The 26,736-nt window shown below is 37.6% G+C and overlaps 2 protein-coding genes across 3 annotated transcripts; one reads left to right on the top strand and one right to left on the bottom strand.

Moving 5' to 3' along the window:
• Positions 1-1,066: 1,066 nt before the first annotated feature.
• On the bottom strand, positions 1,067-14,621 carry LOC109464611 (cyclin-dependent kinase 8-like). The gene is made up of 15 exons (XM_019761622.1): positions 14,306-14,621; positions 13,863-13,938; positions 13,435-13,545; positions 12,042-12,182; positions 11,438-11,495; positions 11,201-11,332; positions 10,624-10,767; positions 10,160-10,229; positions 9,760-9,841; positions 8,856-8,953; positions 8,234-8,324; positions 4,764-4,808; positions 4,016-4,063; positions 2,028-2,144; positions 1,067-1,316 (listed from the first exon to the last, which is right to left on the bottom strand). The coding sequence occupies exons 1-15, from the start codon at positions 14,431-14,433 to the stop codon at positions 1,188-1,190; spliced, it is 1,470 nt and encodes a 489-aa protein (XP_019617181.1). The 5' UTR covers positions 14,434-14,621; the 3' UTR covers positions 1,067-1,187.
• Positions 14,622-15,009: 388 nt separating this feature from the next.
• Positions 15,010-25,389, top strand: LOC109464614 (S-adenosylmethionine decarboxylase proenzyme-like). Of its 2 annotated transcripts, XM_019761625.1 has the most exons (12): positions 15,010-15,254; positions 16,749-16,835; positions 17,243-17,369; positions 17,856-17,958; positions 18,350-18,392; positions 18,894-18,963; positions 19,680-19,757; positions 20,966-21,058; positions 21,652-21,726; positions 22,020-22,100; positions 22,900-22,956; positions 24,350-25,389. In XM_019761625.1, exons 1-12 carry the CDS (start codon positions 15,157-15,159, stop codon positions 24,488-24,490), a joined length of 1,053 nt encoding a protein of 350 aa, XP_019617184.1. In that variant the 5' UTR covers positions 15,010-15,156; the 3' UTR covers positions 24,491-25,389. The 2 variants fall into 2 exon arrangements, with proteins under 2 accessions (XP_019617184.1, XP_019617186.1); XM_019761627.1 differs by lacking the exon at positions 22,900-22,956.
• The last annotated feature ends 1,347 nt before the right edge of the window (positions 25,390-26,736 follow it).

Raw genomic sequence — 26,736 nt, 5'->3', positions numbered from 1 at the left:
AATCACCTCCTCCGAGGCTCTGGCCTGAGTGCCATCCCCGTAGTCCATGGTAGCTAGCGACAGTAGGGAGTCTACGGTAACTACGGAGGATGGCACCCAGGCTGCCGAGGCTCCACAAATCTAAGGAACTCAGTATAGTGCTGACTCATAAATGTAAATGTTGCAAAAGCATGTGCCAGCTTGTTGTAAAAGTCGCTACAGGTACAACACAAAATGTATACTGCAAATCCACCATACCAGTTTTGTATTCCTGTGGTTTTAGCAGCTTTTTGTTTGGCTGGAATTTTTTTTATTCGCCCGCGCGCACTTGTTTGGGGGTCTTCAGAGGATGTCACCCATAAAAGTAAGTCATTGTGGCATTATGTCTGAAGAAACTATTAGCTGGTGCGCTACAACAAAGAGCAGTTCTGCAGGCAAAACAGATACAGATAACAATGACAATGCACAGAAAGATTTTTACTTATGGAAACATTATGGCAAAATGAGGACACATCTTACTGATATTAAAAGATACATGTAGATACTTCTCATATTCTGGCAGTGTTAATGTCCTGGCAATGACCTTGCCATAAAATGTAGTATAGTGTTTCCTTAGTTAATAACTAACTTGTGAGACCATTGACATAGTATTACTAAGTTGCATTCTATATTTTCGAAAGTTTTTCTAAACCAAACAAAAAATTCTCTACTGTACACAAGCCAACATGCCGACAGAACGTACATACTGCGCCTGTGCAAAATGGTTTCACGGTTTTCGTCGGATGCTTGGTTGCATCAGAGTTTTGTCAAGTCCGGATTCAAGTCCAGAGGTTTAGGTTCAGTTCCTGACTTGCAAGTTCAGACCTACACCCATGGCATATACAAAATTGCATGTTGGCAACCTTGCAATGTTGTCTGGGCAAAACTGTGGCCACATACTAGTAACATGGAGGCTGACACTTGACAATGCCCTATGGCAAAGTTTTCTTCATTTTGCGGCACAGATTTTGCAATCTATGGATGGTTTTAGGTGGTTGGAACAAAAAGGGGCATGTGACATGTTTTTATTTTGTAATAAGTCTGCAACTGGTTCTTGCCTTTTAGGCTTTTTTGGACTTGAACCTAATAAACAAGTCCGGAACCGGTCCAGCAAACCGGTACACAGCACTACGTCAGGTCTAACAGTGTTTTATTGCACTCCACATGTTCTAATATCTGTGCTGCTGGCCGTACGATGTTGTGTTTGTGGGGTGAGTGGATGACCCCGAGGACTGATATCCCATAGTGCCTTGGTTCTGCCCAGAATGGCCCGGTCCCTGGTTCCCTTGGTAATTTCGCTGCAGGCGAAAAATCGACAAAAGTCAGATACAAAACCAACAGTGTCTATTCTTAACTGAAAAAAATTGTGGCAAAGTCTTCAAAATATTAGGGTGGGCAGTGTCCTGATATGTATGTTTTGGAGTAATGGAATCGAATACTTGAGATGAAAATCATTTTGGCTCCCAAATACGCTCCAAGCACTGCTGACCTAATCCCAAACACCAGCCAAGCATAGCTGAACGTCCTGTCCACATCCGAATGTTATAAACATTTTGAAACATTCGGATGGTGCAGCCAAACAGTAGCCGACCTTCGCTGAACACTTGCTCCTGACCTAACCATGGTTGGGGGCAGTTCAGCAGTGTTCAGGAGGCCATATTCGGTTATGTGTACTCCTTTGTGGCCATGGACCAACTCCCCAATATTCTATTTGGCCAATTACAGATACACGAAAGTGCACAGTATGTGCACGCAAATGGCTAGGGGATGAAATACACGAATGATCCAAGCTCCATGTGGAGAAGAATCTCATGCCGTGTATTTCTTCATTTACTATTCTATTTGGCCAATTGCAGATACATTGTACACGAAAGTGCATACTATGTGCACGCATATGGCTAGGGGATGAAATACACAAACGATCCAACCTCAGTGTGTATAAGAATCTCACGCCGTGCATTTCTTAATTTTCGCTACCCCATGTATACCTGCTAATCCGGAACACTAACCTGGTACTCAGATCCAGAGAAGTTTCCGGAGCTGGTGGTTGTGGGAGGGGCTATCCTGACCCGCTTGGCCGGAGGGGCGTGGCTCCCCGAGCCCCCTTGGTCCTGCGCAGCTGTCTGCTGTAGTAGGAGCGAATCGGGACAATGAAGGACATTTGCAAAATGATGATAACACAGGGGAGCTGCACTGTGGACTGTCATACACAAGCAAGCAGCAAGGGGGTACTGCTGGACAGTGGGGCTGCTTGTCTGCAGTTTGAACCTTTGGTTGTGAACGTTTAATGCTGCAGTAAGGATGTGGAGCCATCTCACAAATCGTATGTCTTAATTTTTTTTATTTCATAACTGAAAACAATTACATGTATACAATTTTAATTTTTATATACACTCCCCTTGTCACTAATTGTGAAAATGTGCTGATTTGGTGATTATGGTTGGCTACAATTGATTGTTTTGATGTCTGTGAAATGCTTTATTAATGTTTTTGACAAATCAAATTAAAAATTCTCCAAACTGTCAGCAATATAACGAAATACAAAATTTGACAATTCAGTTTCAAACATACAGAAAAATGACACCATTTGCATGGATTATATATTATATGATTGATTAAAAAGACCCAATTTGCATCAAGCGGGCACAAAAATTGCATATGCACACAAGCATACAAAAACTGTGTGTATTGAATTTTTCTTTTATGTTCTCTTAAATCGGCCTGTTTTGACGTACGTCAAGACCATACGAATCTTGAAAAAAGGGGGGAGTAGTGTAACAGGGGGGGGGTTTATAGGCGCTACCAACTGACCCGGCCGATCGGTCGACCTTTTAGCCGAGTGGTTTGGGCGTCAGGATTTAAAGCTCGTGCCCGGGAGGTCGTGGGTTCGAACCCCGGCCCGGGACCAGGGGTTTTTACCTGTTTCTACTCGCTCCTTCTGTTTCTTACAACATCAAACATCACAACCAAAGGGTCATCTTTGTTATACATGTGGAAAATTGTCATTCTCAAGAACAATGGAAGTAAAGGCCACAGAAATAAACATCATCAAAACATCCTCCTCGATATAGAATGGAAAGCAAAACCTCTGACTACACTACTTGCTTAGTCTAATTCATTCCAACTGCTGTTAGTGTTATTCTAACTTAGAGGTTGGTCAAAAGGCTGATGAAACACACTGAAGTATACAAACTAACCAATTTAACATTTACTGTACTTGAATTGTAATTCATATTATGTGTATTCAGTTATTATATTTCCATTGACCTTACTATGGCCTAGGAAGTCAAAGGACTTTTAAAAACATTTTTAAGAATGTTACGTATCTGTCTGTATGTGTGAAATATATCTGTCTTAGTTACTAACTTTCTTCACTACTCTAAGATGATTTTCAATTTGACTTAAAAACAGAGACTGTCCTCATTCTTAACATTGTATAAAAAAATTCTCAAGTTAAAAAAATAGTTTTCAATGATTTGCACGAAAGCTCATCTGTTTTTGTTTATTACATACTGACGTTTGATACTTAAGATCAACACAGTAAAAATTTTAATAATTTATCGATTTCATTCAAAAACTAAGGTGCATTTCATAGAATAGAAAAGTGTTTTTAAAACTATGTGTTAAACTACTTTTAACTTCATCTAATGATAGAAAATGTAAAAACAAACAAGTTTCCAACCTTCTGTAAAATGTTCTGATATACATTTTGCTGAAATGCAAACTTAAGATTTACTGTTTTACTATCAAGACGGAAAAATTTTATATATGGCCAGTAAAAATGATTGGACAGAGTAATAAATTTGCAATGGTATTAAAAAAACTGCTTTGTTTCCTATTCCTACTAACAACACATTTACAGAACAAAGCTAAGATTTTACAACTGTAGTGAACAACAATAGGACTCCAAGATTTCATTCTCATCATTCTTGTCGCTAAACCAGAATAAAGAAGGTGTACGTGGACAGGAGTCCTGTGAAGAAGTTGTCTCTGTTACCTTGAATGACGAGATGGCTTGCTTCTGAGCGAGGGTTGCTGTAACTCTCTACAATGATGTAGCACAGAAAAGAAGGGGCACCAACAATTTTTTAAACTCGATTGAGAGACGGTGGGTATTGAACAGGGCAGCAAGCTGCTCCAATTTTGTGCAGTCAAACAGCAAAACAACAATACTGTAGTGGTTGCCCCAAGAAAGCGTTGTTGTTTTTTTGTCTTGCTCTGGAGTATCAGAATGGCTTCTCTGATCTCCTTGTTTGCTACAAGATGTGTGTTGGACAGTGTATTTGCCTCCAGTCAAGTTACATGGACCAGAGTTGCACAAAGGAACAATTGTGGCCTTACTTCCACTAAAAATCAACATGTACAATATAGAGAGAAACATTCAATCACACATTCTATACCTAAACAATAGCTAGCACAATCTCTACCAAAACTGCAGTATCTATCATAAAATAAACAGTAGTAAGTATGAAAAAAAGGTTAACACAACAAAGAAGGGCCATGCCTTGCTATGGAAAGAAGAATTTGTATTTTTTTTTTTTAATTTAATTTTACGTTGAGCAAACGATTCTCTCTTTTTGTAGTTCTACAGTGCTTGGGTGAGGTGCAAAGTCACAAGAATAGCACAGGATGGTTCAAAGCGGAATTTTAGAGACTCTGAAAAGATGCAGCACAGTGAAGCTGATAAATGCACGTACAGAAAAGGATGGGATCTGGCTCCCGTTGTGATGTAATGGTTTGTTTACCTGGAAGTCCCGGAAGCCTTGCTTCTGAGGAAGTGCAGTAACTCTCTACAATATCGTAGCAACAAGAGAGAAGGGGGCACCAAAATTTCATGGCAGCTGAGGAAAAGGGCATCTCAAAAAAGGTGGTCTAAATCTATGCAGCAAGATGACATGACTGTTACACAGAAACCAGCACAGAAATGGTTGTTGCAAAGCTTGTTGTAAACAATCTTTTTTCGTGTGTGTTTTCACAATATTGCTGCATCTTCTGGTTCTAAACTACCAAAGCCAGTCAATAGAAGATCAGAATTTTGAGTGCTACTAAAACTGGAAACAAGCATCATCATCAGCATGCATTACAAGTTATCATGTCTTGTTTCCTACAATACAATGTTAATCATTTAAAAGGAATGAATTCTACCAATGACAATTCACAGACTACTACAAGCACTTGGCAGTGAACAAAATGGTGTTTTTAAAAGAGAAACTGACTGGTACATTGTATGTGAATGCTGGCTTGTACATGTTAGGGGACTCCAAAAGTCAACATGGAAGAAAGGATATTTACTAAAAATAACAACGCAAATGGAGGCTGCTTGGCCAGCATCACATGGAAGGTGAGGTGGCAAGGCCCTTGCAAACTTAAACATCGAACTTAACATTACCCATACAATTAAGGTAATAAAAGATATGATAAATCAAAAGAGATAGAAACTAGGCAGAGGCAATTGTGTTAATAAGCATGATATGATGCCATCACATGACTGTGATGTTTTGTAATGCTACAGTACAGATCTCGATTATCTTCCCTTCCCACGCGTTTTGTACCAGGTTTTTAACTTGAAATTTATTGTGCAAAAGTCGTGTAAATCGCGTTTAAATTGCGATTGAAAGCCGTGTAAAAGCCGTGTAACACGTGGTTAGGTACTGAGCAAAAGTCGTGTGAGCCGCGTACACTAATTACATGTAGCTGCAACCAAGAGTGGCCATATTGCATAACCACACACAATTACACGAAAGTTACGAGATTCAAACCAGAGAAATGAAAGAGATTTAAACAAGACTTGCACAGCTTTTGCATGTGTTTTCATCAAGAAATGCACAGCTTTTACTGCGTTTTGCACGACATTTGATAGCGATTTGCACGCGTGTAGATGGAAAGTTCTTCGAGCTCTGTAATGCTAAGCAAGCAGGACTGGTTATGTTAAAAGAATCACAAGGAATGTAGGAAATCAGGCCGACTGCAAATATCTCATTTTAAGTGCAAAAAATTGCACAAAAAATGATGAAATTTGATGCTAATGTTTGTCAGCATCAGGCCACACTAAAGCAATTTTATGGATAAAATACGTGTGTGCGTTGACTTTTGCCTGTCTCAAAAAAAATCACTTCGGAGGTTCAAGCCTGTGTGCCATCCTCTGTAATCCATGGTAGCTAGTGACAATAGGACACCAGCGAGCGGTAACTACGGAGGATGGCACCCAGGCTAACATGCAGGCAACCAAGGCTCAACAGGACTCAGTACGATGCAGACTTAATCTTATAAATGCTACAAAAGGCCTGCATGTGCCAGCTTGTTGTGAAAGTAGTTAAATATGTACTACTGCAAATGCACAATTCACAGCTTTGTATTCCTGTGGTTCAGCAGCATTTTTTCCTGCGTGATCTTTTTTTTATTCGCCCTCTCGAGTTGGTTTTGGGGACTTAAGAGGTCGTCATCCATAAAATTAAGTCAGTGTGGCCTAAAAAATCTTGTTAAAAATATGGCCAATTTGAAGATGTGTCTACTTCTCATTGAGCTACAGAATAAGCAGAAGCCACATTAAGATTGGAATAAAAATATTATGTACAAGAAGCCTTAAAGAGTACGTGTGATGTTCATACAATTGTGAGTTCATGACCAAAGGAAGTACAGACAGTATTCAGTATGTGATGACATCATTATAATGCTGGAGAAATGATTGCTTCAAGCTAAACTGTGCACAAAAATGTACAATTCTGACCTAAAAAGACCAAGATGTTACCAAGAATCAAATTTAAAGAATGTGCCTTTTTTCTGTCTGTTTTGAAAATCAGAAAACAAAATACGTCAGATCCCTGAATTGAAAAACAACATCAAATTTGTTCTACCATCTTTTTTCTTCACATTCAAGAACTCAGGGATTCACAACTAAGCCTGCCAAAAAAATAAAACTTTTTTCTAAAACTGGCAGGCCTGAGCATACAAACATTTTAAAAAAAATTAAAGTGGTCAAGATTGCTAACAATTCTTTCAAATTTGAATGACTGAATTTTTAATGAAATGCTTGTTTAAGTGTACGTAATTTGGAATCATGACTTAAATGGTTCAAAACATTTATCACTCATATGTACTCAGGAAGTAACGCAACATTTTGGTCTTTTTCTTTCTATCTTAGTAAGACTAGTTTTTGTTGTACAATGAAAACATTGCCTGTATACCATATATCTAAGGCTAGTTATGCCCAATCATTAAAAAAATACACAATCTCTGTTGGTTAATGCAGGCTGTGTTTTCATCATTAAGGTCTACATGAATGTGTAAGTGCTGGCAACTAGAACAGTTCACAACTTCTAGTGTTTACAGCTAATTCAATTTTGTAAGTCCAGTCAATAGTCCTGATTATTATATATATATATATATTTTTTATACAGGATACACATTTCACTGTAATGATCAGTACCTACATATGTACATGTACAATCAGGGCTTGAAATACCTCCTGCATATACAGGTTAGTGTGTTTTTAGTGTGAAATTGGAGCTGTACGTATGTGTAGGCATTTCTGATGTCTACCTACATCAGTACATGCACTGGGTTTATATACAAAAATGTAGATGTATGTGGATTTTCATTCGCTTTACTGACTAGAAATAATAGAAAATTAATGGTTTCCTGTGATACATACTTCCTAAATTCTGAGCGGTGCAGGTAAAATTTGTCTGGTAAAAGACTAGTAATTTTGAATTTTACTGTACCTGCATCAATACGGGTATCAGGGCTCGAAATTCGTTTTGGGTAATATGGGCACTGGTGCACCCAACCTACAAAATTGGGTGCACAAACAAATTTTCAGCAAAAACTAATTTGTACATAAAGGTACTATAATAATGAATGATGATTTTATTATTTCATTGACCCTTAGATATTACGAATATGTTGTATACTACTATACATTTAACATCTTTACATACGTAAACCTACGAAAATATTCGGGTACACTGGTGCACCCACAGAAAAAAATTGGGTGCACAGCTCCAAATTTGGGTGCACTAAGGTGCACATGCACCCAGTATTTCCAGCCCTGTGTATGTAGTCTGGATTTTAAACTTGAGATTTTTCATTTTGGTTGGTTGGTTGGTTGGTTAAATATTTTTCTAATGACACATTTAGCAAAGTAAACGTGAACCTTCTGTGCTGCCAACATAAGTCAGTGGTGTGGTGCAGAAAGAGGAGGAAGCTATGGACATACATGTACCTTGTTGGTGTCCGTCTTGTCATCATTGTCCTCATCTGTCAGGAACTCACGTTTGGGGTACGGGATCGGAACACCCGCAAATACACTACGGAAGAGTAAAACATGGACTGAGCCGGGAATTGGGACTGATGGCATCATTCAAGTAAAGTACTAGAAAGGTAACATTTGCAAAGCAAATGCATAATGTTTACCTTTGCATATGGTCTGCTCTGTTAATTCTTACACATTCATATATATTGTCAGATAGGAGTCTAAATCCCTCTTGCTATAAAATTGCAACATGATGTAACCCAACACTAGTTACCATGGTGACAGACATCTGGTTCAGGTCATTGACCTTATTTGTTTGGAGAAGAGGAGGAAGAACAGAGCAAAAACAATTGCGAAGGTAAACATATTAACCCAATGGGTGAAAATCAGGGCTCTAGCCCACTCCAATTGTATTTTTAATCCTTATCAAAAATTATCAGTTACTTTAGAATTTGACACATCAAATATTCATAAGCAACTGTACTAATCAAAAGTTCTTCCAAATTCACACCAGAGAACCCAATGTACATGTATAATTGTATGTCTCTATTGGCCAGCCTAGTGGTTGATTTTTCCAGTATCTTACTCTGAAGTAGGCTGGGGGTCCTCCATGAAGTAAGGATCTGCCATGGCCTGGTCAGATGATATTCTCTTGGTGGGGTCCATGGTCAGCAACTTGGATAACTGCAAGAAAGCATATAGATACAACATGTAGCAGCACTGCTATGTATTACATGTATGTGGCAGCATTCTATGATTTCTGTATGGTTGCAGGACAAATACACCATAGGCTGAGACACATTCAGTACACACAATCTACTGATATTCTTAAACTCTGTATGTATCTTTAATTACAACTGGTATTCAAGAGTGCAAGGAATCAAACCCGTGACCTCTCGATCTCGTGTCCGCTTTCCTAGCCACTTGGACATTTGACACCACTTACAAAAGATCCAGCATCAAAGAATGTACATGTAAGATTGAAGCCCCTTCACAGTTTCACAACCTTCCCATGAATTTGTTCCCAAAATCGACTGACATTCAGGAGCAGTCTTACCAGATTTAGGCCACGCCTCTATACCAATTTGAGGTAAATTTGGGTATGAACTGAAACAATTTTGAGTTAGGTTTGAGTCAAATTTGACCCCTGAACACGCCCCAAACACTGCTGAATTACTCCTAAATCACGGCTCCAGACTAACTTTTTGACTTAGGAGCACTGTGCTCCCAACGTTAACCCAACACAATTGGGCGCACCAGCAAAAATCTACATTGTAGGCGCACCACCAGAAAAAAATTGTCCTATCCACGTAATTTGGTTAAGGTTCCCACCAAGTTCAACAAGAAAAAATACATGATACAAACTATGCATTTTCTACCTATAACTTGAAGCAAGTAAACCTAAGGAATCACTGTCATTATTCTCATTAACATATCAAAATCTAAATCTAAGCTATGAGTAGCTACCCAATCATATAATACTAACTTACCAGATGGAATGCTTTACTGTCAGCTTTGACCTTGTGTTTTTCCATGTACTTCAGTAAACAACAGTTTTGGTATCTGGAAGACATGTTCGGTAAAACCGACCAATAAGGCATCTGATTACTGTTTGTTCAGAACATGGTCAGAACACAGAACAATATTTTTCATCAAACCTTCAACGTTCATACTCAGATTGGTACAACAGTAAAGCAAGGAAGATAATACTAAAAGTACAATACATTACTTATGTGCAAAATACATGTATTCTGTTTCTGTAAAAAGGAGATACACATTGAAGAGCTCGAAATACATTGTACTTTTTTCTGCATACATGTATCTACATTGGTGCAGGTACATGTTGTACCATTGAAATTTCAAAAAAAGGTTTTGACTGAAATGCCCTACTGTGATCTGCGGAAGTCTTTCATCAGTGTGGCATGTTCTGGCATCTTCCTGATGTCTTCCCAGTCTTTTTCTGTAGTAGCAAAAATAACCATGGTCTTACTGTAAATCACTTTATATTCACAGAGGCAAAATTTTGCAAGAAAAATAGACATGTTCGCGAAAGTTTATGTCTGCAGTGGCATCAGATGCAGAAAAAAGAAAGTCATTGAATTATTTGTTCGCAGTATTTGAGGTATAGAAGTGGACATGAAACACTCGAATATACAAGTTAAGTACGGCAAATACAAAATAATTTCCAGTTCCCTGGCTTCTTGTCATCAAGACAGTATGTTACAACATGTTATCATCATCATTAGAATATTTCAATTTTTGGTGCAAAAATATTACAGGTACATAAGGCCCCTTTATTCAACAGTTTGTACATGTAACAATGATACAAGTAAGTCTCTACTTTTTTGTCATACCTTGTGGAAACCCCATGACATTGAATATTCTGTCCAGCTGGTCATGGTGGTAGGGGTTACTTGTCTTGATGTCTTCCTGTCTACAGTGGAAGATTGGCTCTGATGTTAACAGCTCTGCAAAGATGCATCCAATGGCCCAGATATCTGTAAGTAAACAATAAAAGCTTTTAAAATTAGAAAGATAACATTTGCAAAGCAAAATTAAGCATATAATGTTTACCTTCAAGTGATAGTATATGATATAGTATGGTCTGCTGTTAATTCTTACTCAAACACATTCATACATGTATGTATGGTCAACAGGAGTCTAAATCCCTCCTGCTATAAAATTGCAACATGATGTAACCCAACACTAGTTACCATGGTGACAGACGTCTGGTTCAGGTCATTGACCTTATTTGTTTGGAGAAGAAGAAGAAACTGAACAAAAAAAAATTGTTTTCCTTCAGTAAACATAAAAAGCTGGACTGGGGCCAAGATGGGAATAGCCAAGGACGTACTGTCTTGCCAAGAATGACAGGAATCGAACCCGTAACCTCTTGATCTCACATCTGCTATGCTAACCACCTCTCCATACCTATTGCCTTGGTGTAGTGTCTTGCCGCCAGCAGAAGCTCAGGTGCCCTGTACCAGAATGTCACCACCACCGGGTCCAGGTCTGCTAGGGGCTTCAGTGGGGAGTTGAACAGGCGTGCAAATCCCATGTCAGCTGCAAGGGGGCAGCACAAATGGGAAAGACAAGTCAATGGGAGTTCATTGGTGCATCACAGAGTCAGTTCCTCACTGAATTAACATCAAATGAAAAGATGTGTACCTATTTTCACTCTTCCCCTCTCTGGTCCTTCACCCATCACTAGGATATTGGCAGGTTTCTGAGTGAAAAAAGCAACAACAAAAGTATTTATTTCAAGTCATAAAAGAATGCTTTAAGAATTTTTTAATCTAACTCTTTATCATCCTATGTACATGGAAACTCCATGGGATGTGGTCAAACAAGAAAAAACAAAAAATCTTTAACACAGCTCGTTTTGTCTTAAGATCATTGTCACAATGCATCAACTAGAAAGAAAAACAAAGCAAATGCATAATGTTTACCTTCACATAGTCTAGCCCAACAAACTACTGCTCTGTTTATTCTTACTAAAACACATTCATATATATGGTGACCAGTCCCTCCAACTTGCCACATAATGTAATCCAACACCTTACGGTGTCTATTATAGCATCAGTTACCATGGTGACAGTCGTCTGGTCCAGGTCATTGACCTTATGTCTTTGGAGCAGCAGAGGAGACTGATCAAAAACAATACACATTCCTTCTGCGAAGGTAAACAATTGTCAATTGTTCTTGCAGAAAATGGGGAAAATGACCTGTAACACTCAGGCAACAGTGATTGTGGTTTGTGACAAGGCCTTACCAGATCTCTATGTAATATCCAGTTGGCATGAAGGTAGTGGATGCCATCTAAAATCTGATATAACAGGGACTTGACCATCTGTCTGGGGATGGGAACAGGCTTCTTGTTGGCTTTGGATGCTCTGTGCCATTTTATAATGTGCTGCAATGTTAAGAAAGAGATATGCAACATTAGAGTCATTAAGACTGGGCCATAACATTATACAACTTGCAAAGATACTAGTACTCAACTCTGGCAGTCTTTGGCATTGTTTTGAGTCTTATATATGCGTTTTCTAATACGATGTACTGTCTTAAGCAGAATTACATGTAACTAGAGTTCCGCGATCTCATACCTTCGCCAAATGATGTTAATCTTTATGGCTGACAAATATAGATTATTACCCCTGATTGTGCAGATAGGGTCCTCATTTCCATGAATTATATCAGTCTTTATCATATTCTCAACCAAAAGACAGTCTTATATTAACAAAAGGTGCCATTCTATTATTTCCTCATAAATTATGCAAATAAGGTCCTGATTTAAATACATCATGTTTAATGATGTTTACCTTCACTGAACTTTCAAATACCACAAGTATGAAATTCCAGGCAGTTATCTTTACAGAATTATAACATTTTCTCATTAATTATGCTATTAAGTCCTCATTTACATAATCAATATCTGCCTGTGCTTCTCTCCTTCTCAATTACCATTCTCACAAGCTTCAATAGTCCTATCATGGAATGCAGCTGATTTATAGAATATCCCCATAAATTATGCAAATCACATCCACATTTGCATAATTGTCACATAATTACATCAAGCATCACATAAGCTACCTACATACCAAAAATCACGACGATCCGTCAACTGGTTCTTGAGTTATCCTCTTTTGAATATTTTCAAACAGATAGCCCTGCAGTTCCAGAGCAAGCCGCTAGGGGGCTCAAACTGATGTCACTTCTTCCCTAGCACAAGAGCTACCTACCACCTAAATTTCGTCACCCTAGCATGTCTAGATCCTGAGATATCAAAACCGGAAGTTTAGCTGCAGTACCATAACAAGCCGCTAGGGGGCCCAAAATCTAATCAGTTCAAGCTCTCATTAAGACCTACCCACCTACCAAATATCAAGATAATCCATCTAAGCTTTCTCGAGATATGCTGTTGACACACAGACAGACACACACACGGCCACGAAAACATAACCTTCTCCAATTCTTGGCGAAGGTAATAATAAGACCAACCGATAAAAAAAAGATACTAGTATACAAAAAAGTTCAGGTCGATTTTTAAGAGCACCATGAAATATAGAAATAATAGACAGTGATAACATTTGTATTGTTTTGTGATGGTTTTATGATAGTTTCACTCTTGAAAAAAACTTAATTATAGTTGTTTATTTACTTACCCACAAATCATGTTCTGCAAAGTCAAATAGAAGCCATACTTTTCGGTCAGAATGAGACAGAAAAACTCTGTGTAGGGTGATCACGTTTGGGTGTTTCAGCTCTCGGAGAAGCTGTCAACAAACAAATAGAATTAGACTCATATAAAATTATCACACAATTAATGATAGACTCATTAAAATACAAATTGTGTTACAACCAGTACATTCAACATGTAGAATTAAGGGCTTTATATCTAAGTTAACCAGTTATATAAATGACTCTAACGAGACTAAAAGTCCTTGCATACAAAGCTATTGCATACATGTTAAGTTACATTGTATATTTAATGTGCTTGTTACAAACATAATCAAAATAATAATCATGTTATTTTGTCAATATTTTGTAATATTATTTTTTATGACTTTGCAAACATGACAATTATACTTACAGCAATTTCTCGACATGCTGACATAGAGATGCCAGTACCTTCTATCTGCTTCAGTGCATATTCTTTGTCATCTGACCTGTGGGCACGTAAAGAAACATATCAAAAATACATATGCATTTTAAATGCATATGTATATATGTAAAGTCAATAATTTTGCAGCATTCACAAAAAAACATGTTGTACAATGTAATTATCGTAGAATTTGGCTGGTTTAATTGGATGTTCATCCTGTCAATTATGATAGAATACCATGGCGTGGACTATAATTTAAATTTGACAGGATCATAATTTGGAAAAACTTATGTTTTTGAAAGGATGATGATCCTGTCAATAACTAATATTCCTTAAGTTTGTATATGGCAATCACAAGATTATAGAATTTGGACCGACACCTCGGAGTTATGATTTACACAACATTTTCCGATTGGCGATGATAAACTTACCCGTCTTTTCTCTTTGCTTTGTATACATGCCCGTATGTTCCTCGACCGACTTTGCATCCTTCGTAGTCAAAAAGGTCCTCTACTTTCTCCCTTTGCGCGGCCGTTTTTAGCTTGAATTCGTAGTCCATTGCTGGATCACTGCGTCAAAAACACTCAATAAATCCTAATGGAATGTAAACATATAACCAAAGCAGCAAAGCGTCCTCTAAAGTGGGTAGTTTTGTGAAATAAAAATGGACAAAATCCAGGAAATTTTTATCCAAAAGGCGCCATTTTGTTCTCTCCTTCACTGACGTCATGGCCTTTGCGATACGTCGTAAAATCCGCATAAAGAATAAAAAGTATCATAATTTTCGTGCTAAATTATATAAAAGATATCGCATTTTTGTGATAATGATAGACAAAAATATACTGCTTATCGCATAATTTAAGTCATGACCAAAATGTCATTCAACATCATCTGTTGATACAATGTCGCAAAAGTCGGCGATTACATTATGTTGCTCAACAGAGGGCATCCTCTATGTGTAAGTTTCATAAAGTTAGTAATCTGGAATAAAAGTCAAAGTTAAGCCACAAATATAAAATATCTAATAATTTTATAATCTATTTTTAGCAATTATAGTTACCTAAAAGGAAATAAAGCATATTTATTTTAAGATAATTATGTTGTACACCCCTGTATATTTGTAATCGCCCGTTTTTGCCGCAAACCAGAAATCTCGTCTGTCCCAAAGGCAGACGATACTTTTCTCTCCGCCTTTAGTCTTGCTGTATGGCGTTTGTTCGCACGGACTCGTACCGAGCTGCAGGGATTGCGTGTCTCCGGCCCTCGATTTACTTTGTCGACGATGGCTAGCAACAACCATTTCTTCGAGGGGGCGGAGAAGCTCCTTGAGGTGTGGTTCCTTCGGACAGAAGACGGGCAGGATCTCCGAGATATCGCGAGGTAAAACATGTGACCAGCTTCGCGATATGTTCCGATATAAATATTTGTTGTTGTCTGTCTGTACAGTAACACCGTCTGTATAAATTTTAGGCGTCAGTCCATAACGATAGGCTACGCTGAAATATATTATTACCTGGATAAAACAAAGAAACTCAGGATCTACGCAGCTCAGAGACATTTTGTAAAGCTACGTCCTTGAATTATAAGCAAGATGATTTAGACCTTGGTCAAATTTGCCCCCTAATGGCTCACAACACGGAACTATAAATAGTATAAAGGGCCAGATGTAATTTGTGTAATGTTTGTCCTGAAAACAAGTATGTATCTGCATGGCGATACATGTAAGTCAACCAGTGTATAACTACATGTAACGTTAGTTACCATAATTTCAATTTTTGCAATTTAAAACTTGCTTGTTGGCCCATGGAGGTAGAAGTGGAGATGTTGGCCTAACACAATTTACTTGTGAGTTGTAGTCCTGGGAAAAGTCTTTGTGATGTGCCAGAGGCTATTGACACTGGAAACAAAATGTACTACATTGTATTGACGTCATCATTGATGATTGACGTAATCATTTTGTCAATGAGAAAATCTACATCATTGACACTGACCATTGACAAGATCATCCTGGGCATGAAATAAAGTCCATCTGAGTTGGTAAATTACATTATGAAAAATTTAAACTGTTCTCCAACTCATAAATTTGACTCACCGGAATTTTCGACTGAATCACTCCTTCTTCTTTAGCTACTAGTATCTGACCCAAATGCTGTGGACGCATGATTTTTCCCACGTGTGACGTCAGCAAAGGGTCAAAGGTTGTCTGAAGTTGATATCGCCCCCCGTCCCGGTTTAGCAAAGTTTGAAGTCCTTGATGTATATGGCCTAGCCTCTTTTATTCCTCTCTTGAAGTAATCAAAATTTTCTGTCATTGACAGGATGATCCTGTCAATAGTACATGGTGTTCTGTTAGTGACAGGGTCATCTAGTCTGAGTGTTATCCTCGATGGTTACCACTGGCTCCCTACTGTTGCTGGTTATTACCATAGAAACCATCAACAGTAAGGAGCCAGCTGTAACTACGGAGGATGACACCCAGACTAGATGATCCTGTCAATAGTATAAATTTTATTTTCAAAATTTCCTGTCATTGAGTCATGATCGACAGGATGAATATCGATAGCCATTCCTGGTGATTTGAAACCCACAATATTTGAGTTAGGAGATGCCATATATGAGATGTAGAGGCTGTACATAGTATTCTGATCTAAATATTAAGCATTTGGACACATGGGCAATGGCAATATTTGTAGGTCATTTAGCAATTAAGGTCCAAAGTACAACTGTTTCTTCATATTTTCGATATTAATGGTCTCAATATATTTAATCAACAAAGGCTTGTACATTGGTGTAAAAGTTAATTATTTTATTTATTTATTATTTATTGATGTATTATTATCATCATGATTAATACTCCCCTTCTTCCGCACAAAGAGAGGACTGGGAAGAGGTTCTGAAGACAGTCCGCTGCCAGATCATCAGCACCATGAAGAATGACAGCCAAGATGCCTATCTCCTCAGGTAGGAGCTTTTGATGGAATTAAGTTTCAACAAAATAGCTTAAAATGTTGGAGAAGGGAAAACATTGGTGTAAAAATTGTAGTGTAATTTCTCTTTTATTATGAAGAAACATATCCATCTTTACATGCATAACATGTTATACATGTATGAAGATTTGCTGCTTTATATGCTGTTGTTTGAATCTTAATGAGTCTTAATAAATGTATATGAGACTAGAACCATAGTAACTTCTTGGTATGATATTGATATGCTTAAGACATACATTTTTTATGTATTGAAAAGTTAGACCTGCCATTCCTCTGTTAACTCACTGAGTTCCTGTTACATATGTTACATCACTCACTCACTCACTGTCCGGTTTATCTAACTGACTACAAAACGTTACACATCAATTAATGTGTTGACAGTGAGAGCAGCATGTTTGTGTCTGATCGCCGGTTCATCCTGAAGACTTGTGGTACAACACTCCTCCACAACGCCCTTCCACTCATGCTGGACCTGGCCAAGAAGAAATGTGGCTTCCACGTAGTAGAGGTATACAAAAGTTGTAGTGATAGAGATGTACTTTAGATATATTGTATGTCACAGTGAAATGTTATCATTCCAGTTACAGTGTATATTAGAAATAAGTGGTGTTAGAAATAAACTTTTATAGAAAACAAGACAACTTCTAATAGGTATCATTGAAGATCACATGTTAATTTGTCAAATTGTTCAGCTACAGGTCCAGACTTGTACCTAATCCTCTATACCATGTACCTGAAGTTACATTTGGGCACACAGCCCTAGTTTATGGTAAATAAGTGATCCTGTGTATTGTTAGTTACAAAATCTGGAATGTGCAGATCAAGTTGTTACACACACACACACACACACACACACATCTGGTTTATCATTTGTTGTTTCCTGTCTTCCGAGCTAGGGTTAGGCGTGCTTGCACTGCAATACTGAGGTGTTATAATAGTTTTTATTACTCAGGGTATGACATAACTCATTGATGAAGTTTATGCACATCTACAGGACATCTTCTATTCTCGGAAGAACTTCATGCGTCCTGAGCTCCAGCACAACATGCACCGCAGCTTTGAGGAGGAAGTCATCATCTTGGAGAAACTGTTTGAAGGTTTGGAAATACATTTGAAACAGATTTTAGGACTGACGCGTCCTTTCACTTGTATTTCTTGTCAGGCAATAATTTCAGTAGTAGTACTAGTAGTACATAGTGTATCATTATGCCCAATAATCTAGCTACAACTTTTTGTACATGTCTAGTATTATACATGTACATGTATGTCATACCTGGGCTGCGATAATGTTCGATACTGGTGTTCCAGCCCTATGATGCACTGTTACTAATTAGTTACTTAATTATGTAGGGTTCTATTTGGTTATCACTTGGGCTTCCAAATGTTCCACGGAATAGTTCAAATGGGATTATTTTTTAGGTAGAAGTCTGTATTTCTAGGTTGTTTCTATGAGTTTTTGTTGATGTGGTTGTTGTTTTGTTGTTGTAGATGGAGCAGCGTACTGTCTAGGCAGAATGAATGGAGACTGCTGGTAAGGGGCTTTCCCAGAATCCCATACCAGAAAACAGTTCTAACTTACATAAGTTAGTAAGCTAATTGAGACCACAGATTTGCTGTAAGTTATTATGTAGTTATAAACAAAGATTTTTGGTATGCACTGCTTTTTAGAGGAGGAAAACTATCATATTTGAACACACACCACTGCAAGCAGACTAGTTCCATGCTGTAGTGCTACAGTGCTACAAGGGCTACAGAAATGGAAAGGTCACTGTGTAATACATCAAAAGGGGTTGGAAGGATCTTTAAGTTTTACATGTATGTTGTTATTGCCTAAACATTTTCCCAAAGTGAAAGATTCCTCTTGTATGACTCAAGTTCTCTTTGGGCACAAGTAATGGTTTTGGCAGTATTCTTCTCGCAATTCAAATTGTTTGGATACAATGCAATCATAAGTTTTACGTGATACAGAAATATTATAAAACAGATGTTTCCATCATAACGTCAGTGTATTTTTTCCTGTGATGTCCTGTAGGTATCTGTACACCACTAACAACCCAGACAGCAGCAAGCCAGGCCAGGCAGAGCCAGACCAAACACTGGAAATATCCTTCATTGCATGGAAGGCCTGGTAGAGGGATAAAACTAGTACTCTAGCGGACAATTGAGAAAACAGCAGTTCTCTTTGGATTAGGCATTGTTCTCCCAAACTCTATCTCAGATCTCTTGTAGTGACTCTTAGTCTTACAAGTCTCTTTTTTGAAACTGTTTTCGTATATAATTTTCCATTGTTTGAAAAGTCTCTTTCAAAATCACCTGTGAAAACATGCCTGCCATGTTGTTGTTTTTATGTCATTGTTTAGGGTTAGATGCTAATCCCCATTTAATTATCTATTGTTCAAAACAATTGATTGTATCTGAGGGGGCAGGGTCCAACCTTAGGTGTCAAGAAGGAATCTACAGCAGTTCTCTTTGGAGTCTCTTCTAATGGGGATAGATCTCTTCCAGCTCTCTTTTGGTCTTGTACTTTGTGATGAGATCTCAATTGTCCTCTAGAGTACTCAAAGAGATTTATCCCTCTACTAGTGGCGCGCCGGCCGGAGCAGTAGCTTGTACTGTTACAAAGACCTTCACTATCCTAAGATGTTTTTATCATATTTTATCATATTTTACATGAAAAAAATGTTAAATGCATCTGTGACTGACTACTAGAAATGACAAATGATACATTTTGTATGACTGTATTTTTCTCAACTGTCTTGTATGTTCTCTTGACTTTTCCTCTTATAAAATACTAGTAGCCGTTCCTTAACCAACATACATCCTGATGATGGACCTTGAACCAGATGCCATGAAACTGTTTCACAAGAACAGCATCGATCCTGCAGAGATAGCAAAGGTACTGCTGCTCTTACAACAGTACTTTTCCAAGGATGACCTGTTGTCAAACTGTAAAACATGAAGCCTTACATATGATGGCCACTTCAAAATCACCTGTGCTTATACATGTATATTCTGCTATTTCCTCTGCCACCTACCGTGACCTAAGGCCACACCAATTTAATTTGTTGTTACTCGGATTCGCCCTGTCCATTTTTTTCTGATTTGCAAAAAAAAAAAAAAGATTTAAGGTTCTGAATCAACTGAAAAATGCTCAATGAAAGACATATTTGAGGCCTAACGGTTCAAGAAAGTCCTTTTCTTCGTAGTTGTTACAGTTTTTCAATGTAACAATGCAACTTCGTTTCATTAAAAGTTCAAAATCTATTGTTTTGGTTATAAACCAGCCTGGTATGTTGACTTCTGGGCTCTTATTGTAACATTTCCTGCCTTCATGGAGTGCCTTGGCCTGTTTCTTTTTTATTTTTATTTCACCCTGTCACTTCATATTTTTTTCTGAAAAAATCCGAGAAACAACAAATTAAATTGGTGTGGCCTAACCTGTGAAAAAAAAGACAAATATTGTACCCTAAATTTTCCTACAGCCCTTATCACATATAGCTGAATATGGCATCCCGAACACTGGTGAACTCCCCTCAACCATGGTTAGTTAGGAGTTATGAGGTTGGGAGTACATGTAACTTATTGTAAGGTCCGCTGTGGTTGGCTGGCGTTTGGTAAAGTCAACTGCGCTATCCGAATGTTAAAAAAATTAATGTTTAGCTATGGTAGACTGCTGTTTGGGAGTAGTTAAGAAATGTGTCAAGTTGTCAGATTTGACCCAAATTTAACTAAAGTTTGGATTGATTTGTATAGATATGTGGGCTTAGCTTAAATCTGGTCAGACTGCTCCTAAACGTCAGCCAACCTTGGTTGGTTGGTGGTTAGGGGTAGCCTCTGTAGTATGCCAAAACTGGGGGATTTGGGGATCTTCAGGGTCTTTGGGATCTTTTATATGCTATTTTCTGATTGCATATAGACAACATAGCCGGCCTGGTTGAATTACCCCCATTTTTTTTAGAACCGGGCTGATCAGAAAACAGCCGAAGACCACCAAACCCACAGTTCTATAAGCCTGCTACGGAGGCTAGGTCGGGGGAAGGTTCTGAATGTGTGACAGGCTTTATAATTAGCAGGAGAACACTGACTTTTAATGTTTCCTTGTAGCTGAGTGGTATTGCAGACCTGGAGCCGGGGACTATCATCGATGACTTTCTGTTTGAGCCATGTGGATATTCCATGAATGGGTTATTGCCTGATGTGAGTATTCTTGCAGTCTTTTTGTTCTTGCAGTCTAGCTACTTTGACAAGTTTTATATATGTGCTATCTAATCTGGTAGAATCAACATCACAGACCTTGATCTTTGTCGACAGAGACTTTCAAGTCAATCTATTGATCTAATTAAAAGTGACATGAAACAAATATGGAAAGTTATGAAGTTTTAAGCAAATGTCTTTATATCCATTCAGGATCTCTGTCCGTAGAACATCGGAGTCCTTATATTTAAAAAATAAAATACTTTGTGTTTTGTACCAGTTATTCACCTCAAGAAATTGAAACCAGCCTATTACTAGTGTTTAGTGTTAGTTTACATGTGTACAAACATATTTCAATGCTGTTGGAGGTCTTTATGGACCACGTACTTTTGTGTTTTGTAAATGAACAAAAACTTGTTTCTTAGTCTCTCTCACAGATTAAATCATCTATAGTGCATACAATTTATGCAATTGTATTCCCAGGATTTTGATATTATTTGTAGAACACTTTTTAGTAAATTTATGTCTGAATCAAACATTGTTTCTGGAATATAACTGATGTTACTTTAATATGCAGTTTTTATTGTCTATCATAGGGTGCATACATGAACATCCATGTGACTCCAGAGAAGGACTTTTCCTATGCCAGCTTTGAGACCAATGTCTCCAAGGTACATGTATACCAACTCTTGATACAGTGACACATGTACTTGACAAAATGTACATTTGTATATGTATTAAGCTCTCCTTTGTTGTCTAAGTCTTCATGTTACCATTTTATCATTTGAGATACTATGTATCTAAGGACCAGCAGTCTTGAAAAACTTTTGTTGTAGTAGTTGTTAAGACTATTATGAGATAAAAGTATCTTAATAAATATTTACAATTGGAAATTCATTTCTGTTTTTCACCTTTTTTTACCGTCTTTCTTATCATCACCTCCTCTTTGAATGTGATTTTCCAGAAAAGCTATGCCAACTTGGTCAAGCGAGTGCTGAATGTTTTCAAGCCAGGTCGCTTTGTAATGACGCTCTTTGCCAACATGGTAAGTGTTTGAACTTTCTCAGCAATATTTTCACAAACATCATCAAAGTACTGAGTACTTGCAATCTAAAGTAAATGTTGAAGTCAAAAAGTTGCTGCCAGTAACCACAGTGTCTCTAAAGTTAGTCATTCTTTTCTCACGTTTCCTGTTATTCATGAGCCAGATACGAAGCAACCATCAATGCAAGTTATGCCCCCCCCCTCCAAGGGGTACATAGGGTCATTTTATGTTGGTTGTTTTTTGACAAAAAAGATGTGTATTTAATGTAGTATTTTTTACTCCTCTGCCATTGCATTACGAGTCGTAAATCTGAGGCGGTAAAGAAAAAAATTTTAAGAAAAACAGAAAGATATTGAAATTTCTCATATATCTTTTTGTGAAATGGGGAGGAAATATTCTGCTAGTTTTGCTTATACAGTATTGTTTTCAAGATTTTCAAGACATAATGTTAAATTGTTACAATTTCAAACATGCATTGGCATGGAAAGACACTGTGCCTTCCCTGAGTTGCGAAATGTTAAAAAGTTGTGAGAAGCTACATTTGATTGTGAAGGTTTCTGTACAAAAAATTACAGATGTTAAAAATATCACTCAATATACAATTATACTTAATCAGTGTTTTAGCCAGTGATATAATTAATAAAGACCTTGGTGCTGAACAACCGACTAACAACAGTAGCAATTTAGGATTCAACAATCTACGAGGGATGACAAGCAAACTTTTGGGGATTTGTGTTCTGAGTTTTTATTAATTGTTGCTGTAACAATAGGCACCTTGCTTACCCCCCACACCATACAGGAATCAGAATTATTTGGTGTCCAGGAGAAAGGTGGTAGTGGGGACCATGCTAAACTGGTAAGGTCCTGAGATACACTGGCTCAATGGACACTCCATATTATCCAATCATAGTATAATGATGATTTTTCACTCAAGAGAAATGAAGCCTTCCCAATCTTCTTTGACTTTGATCATCATCATTTGATTTGAATATGAATATGATGCTGATCACTAGATGGATGGTTTATATAGAACATGAGGCCACACCAATTTAATTTGTTGTTTTCGCCCTGTCCATTTTTTTCTGATTTGCAAAAAAAAAAAAGATTTTAGGCTCTGAATCAACTGCAAAATGCTCAATGAAAGACATTTTGGCCCCAACAGTTGAAGGAAAGTCCTTTTCTTCCTAGTTGTTAAAGTTTTTAAATGTAACAAATTACTAACAATGCAACTTTGTTTCATTAAATGTTCGAAATCTAAATGTGTTCATTATAGACCAGCCTGCTGACTTCATGGCTCATATTGTAACATTTCCAGCCTTCATGGGGTGCCTTGGCCTGTTTTTTTTTTTTTTTTTCACCCTGTTGTTTCATATTTTTTCTGAAAAAATCTGAGAAACAACAAATAAATTGGTGTGGCCTAACAGCTAACACATAATGAGTGTACCCAGGTACAAAACAATGACCGTACCAATAACTGGGTAAAGACGACCAGGGGAAAAATGTCACAACTCAAAGAATTATGTGATCATTTACAACATGACTTTAACTTAAGTTAACAGATGCTTTAACTTTAAGTCTCAATTATTAACATTCCTAACCACTGTTAGGCAAATTTTACAATTTTCTGATCAAACGTACATGTACATTGCACACATTAGAAGCTCCGACCACCAACCCCAGTATGCCAAAGCATGGCGGCTGGAGCTTCTATTAAATGCATGCAATCTACATGTACATGTACGTTCAATCAGAAAATTGTGCAAGTTGCAAATAAGGCCACACTGACTTGATTTTATGGATGACATCCGCACGTGCACTGATTTCCGCCTGTTCTCAAAAACAAAGATCACGTCCTCCGAGGCTCTGGTCTGGTTCTAGGCCTGGGTAGTCAGTATATACAATGTATATACATACAGTGCTGATTCATGAATTCCACAAAAAGCTAGCATGTGGCGGCATGTCGTGTACGTCGCTATTTACTGCCGCAAATTCGCAACACCAGCTTTGTATTCCTGTGGTATAGTAGCATTTTTATTTTTGGCCAGAATTTTTTTTTCATTCGCCCGCACGCACTAGTTTAGGTGTCTTTAGAGGATGTCATCCATAAAATTAAGTCGGTGTGGCCTAAGCCCCCCCCCAAAAAGCCCCGGCCGATCCCAGAACGCTTGCAAAGGAGGCTATACAAACGTCATGTAATGCCACTTGAGATTGATGAGAAAAGTCTTCTTCTCTCCTTGTGTTCCCTCCAGACGTCTGAAGTGTACCCAGGAGACTCCACCTTCGAGGATAAGATCTTTGACTACCAGCGTCAGGACTGGCAGGCTAGTAAGTTCAGCAACTACTACCTGACCTTCTGCAACTATGCCAAGGTCAAGACCAAGCCTAGCTGACAGGGCTAGTGCTAGGGCTAGATGCAGTCCTGAAGCACGTCAGCAGAACGTACCGCACCTGCACAAAACACGTAATACAGTGCTCTCCAACTATTTGCATCACTGACATTGGCATAAACCTAGGATTTGCATAAAATTATGAAAACCCAAACCATTTGCCATTCACTCCATTATAAATTGCACTGTAAGTCATCATTTTTTTACGGTACCATATAATTGTATTCACAGTTTTCACAGTAACTTCAGAATCTGTACTGTGAATTTATCATTACCTACGAACAAATAATTCACAGACTTTCTTTCTTCTGCACCTGCCACTACTGCTAACATATAGTTCCTCAAACATGTCCACTTTTCTCAGATGGCGAAATTTTCCTACAACTGCAAATGCAAAGTGATTTACAGTATGTTGTGATATATTGCGCATAGCACATCAGCAGAACATCTTGTTTAAGGTTGTATTGGCATATTTAAGGATGACATCCCGTCTGTAGTTTTCAAATGTTGTGTTGGAACAGACAAAATTCTGATGCAATGTTGACCAAACATCCAGTGGAAACCCAGCTTTCACTCAGGTGCACTACGTTCTGCCAAAGTGCTCGGTTAATCTGTGTTATCATGTTGGAACATAAGACTGAAAATTGTTATGTTCATATCAAAGGTAGGCAGATGGATGAAAATTTCACGTAGTATGTTTGATTTTGTAGTTAGTTTAATCCTTACATTACATTTTAATGCCAAAATATTTGGCAAATTCGTAATTATGGAATTACATTGTACAATGTACAATGTCACCTTTACTGTTGTTGAATCAATATCTACTTGTATAGAGACCTGGGATGGTCTGTTAGCATTTTGCTTAATAGTTCTCTTCCCAACAATGTGTATGCATTTATTATAATTCAATTTGGTATAATTACCCTGGCTCTAGCCTACATTAATTTTTATTAGTTTGGTAAACTATTGATAGCTGCATTGACTGCAATTGCAACATTGTTTGTCAAAGCAGTATTCTATTAATCCATGTACATCTATATCTATTTGGCCCTGAAGCTTGAAAGATACTTTGCCACATTGTTTGAAAAATATACAATGAAAGTTTTTAATAGAACTTAGAAAGATGCTGTTTAGTGTAGTTACGATTTCATCTGCGTTGATTTGTTATGACAGTGATAGTTCTGATACTGATTCTGTTATTGTTACTACTTGTACATTATAGATAAATGTACATTAATGATATATATATAATAAGCTTTCTTGGACAAGTTTGATCTACGGGACTCATCTTATAAAGATGTATTGACAATATATGCAAATGACAACTATACATTTTAAAATCTGCCTGAAGGATGATCAAAATGCTAAAATACATGTTGAGGGATTAGGGGTAGGCATGACCGATAATGTCATATGTTCCGGTGGTTTCATATGCGTATGTAATTCATACGCATATGAAACCGCGTATGAAACGCTGATTTCTAGACCCAAATGCTAGTTCTTGAAACTGGGTATTTTAAAGCAAGGATATTTAACCTCCTTAGTTTTTCAGGTCCTGATAGTTAACAATTTGTCTTCTCGATAAATCTTTTTTAAGAACTTTCAATGCTCTTGCCATATCACGTAAGGATGAAAATTTAGAATAGGTATAATTGCAATATTTTGTTCATTTTGTGTTAAATGTTATTATGTTAAGAAACCTAGAATGAATAAAGGATATCTTCTGGAAACCTCTTTGCAATTTCGTGTGTCTTATAAAATGTAATACCTAAGAGAATTCACACACCCTTTTGCTTTGTTCCTTAACTTGCTTTATCACCTATTAGGAGGTTATGTTTGGGGGTCCATTGGTTTCATGTAAGGAAACTTGATTTAATTGGTGATATGTAAGGACACATGGCTTAGAAAAACCCTAATAATCCACTGGCTGGAGCATCAGAAACTAGAGTTCCACGATTTCATACCTTTGCCAAATGACTTTCTTGTGACTAAGAAAGTATACATTAATCCCCCTGATTATGCAAATAGATCGTCATTTGCATGAATTATATCTGTTGATCATATTCTACACCAAAATACAGTCTTTTATTAACAAAGAATTCCATTATATCATTTCCTCATCAATTATGTAAATGAGGCCCTTATTTGAATAAGTTATGTTTAATTATTTATAGAATTTCCTCATCCATATTTGCATAATTGTAATATCATTATGTCAAGCATCACTTAGGCTACCTACATACCAAAAA

This window comes from Branchiostoma belcheri, unplaced genomic scaffold, assembly GCF_001625305.1.
Source record: "Branchiostoma belcheri isolate BF01 breed outbred unplaced genomic scaffold, Haploidv18h27 scaffold14, whole genome shotgun sequence".
Classification (NCBI taxonomy): domain Eukaryota; kingdom Metazoa; phylum Chordata; class Leptocardii; order Amphioxiformes; family Branchiostomatidae; genus Branchiostoma; species Branchiostoma belcheri.
The sequence above is the reverse complement of the archived record's forward strand: the minus strand, read 5'-3'. Positions and strand labels throughout refer to the sequence as shown.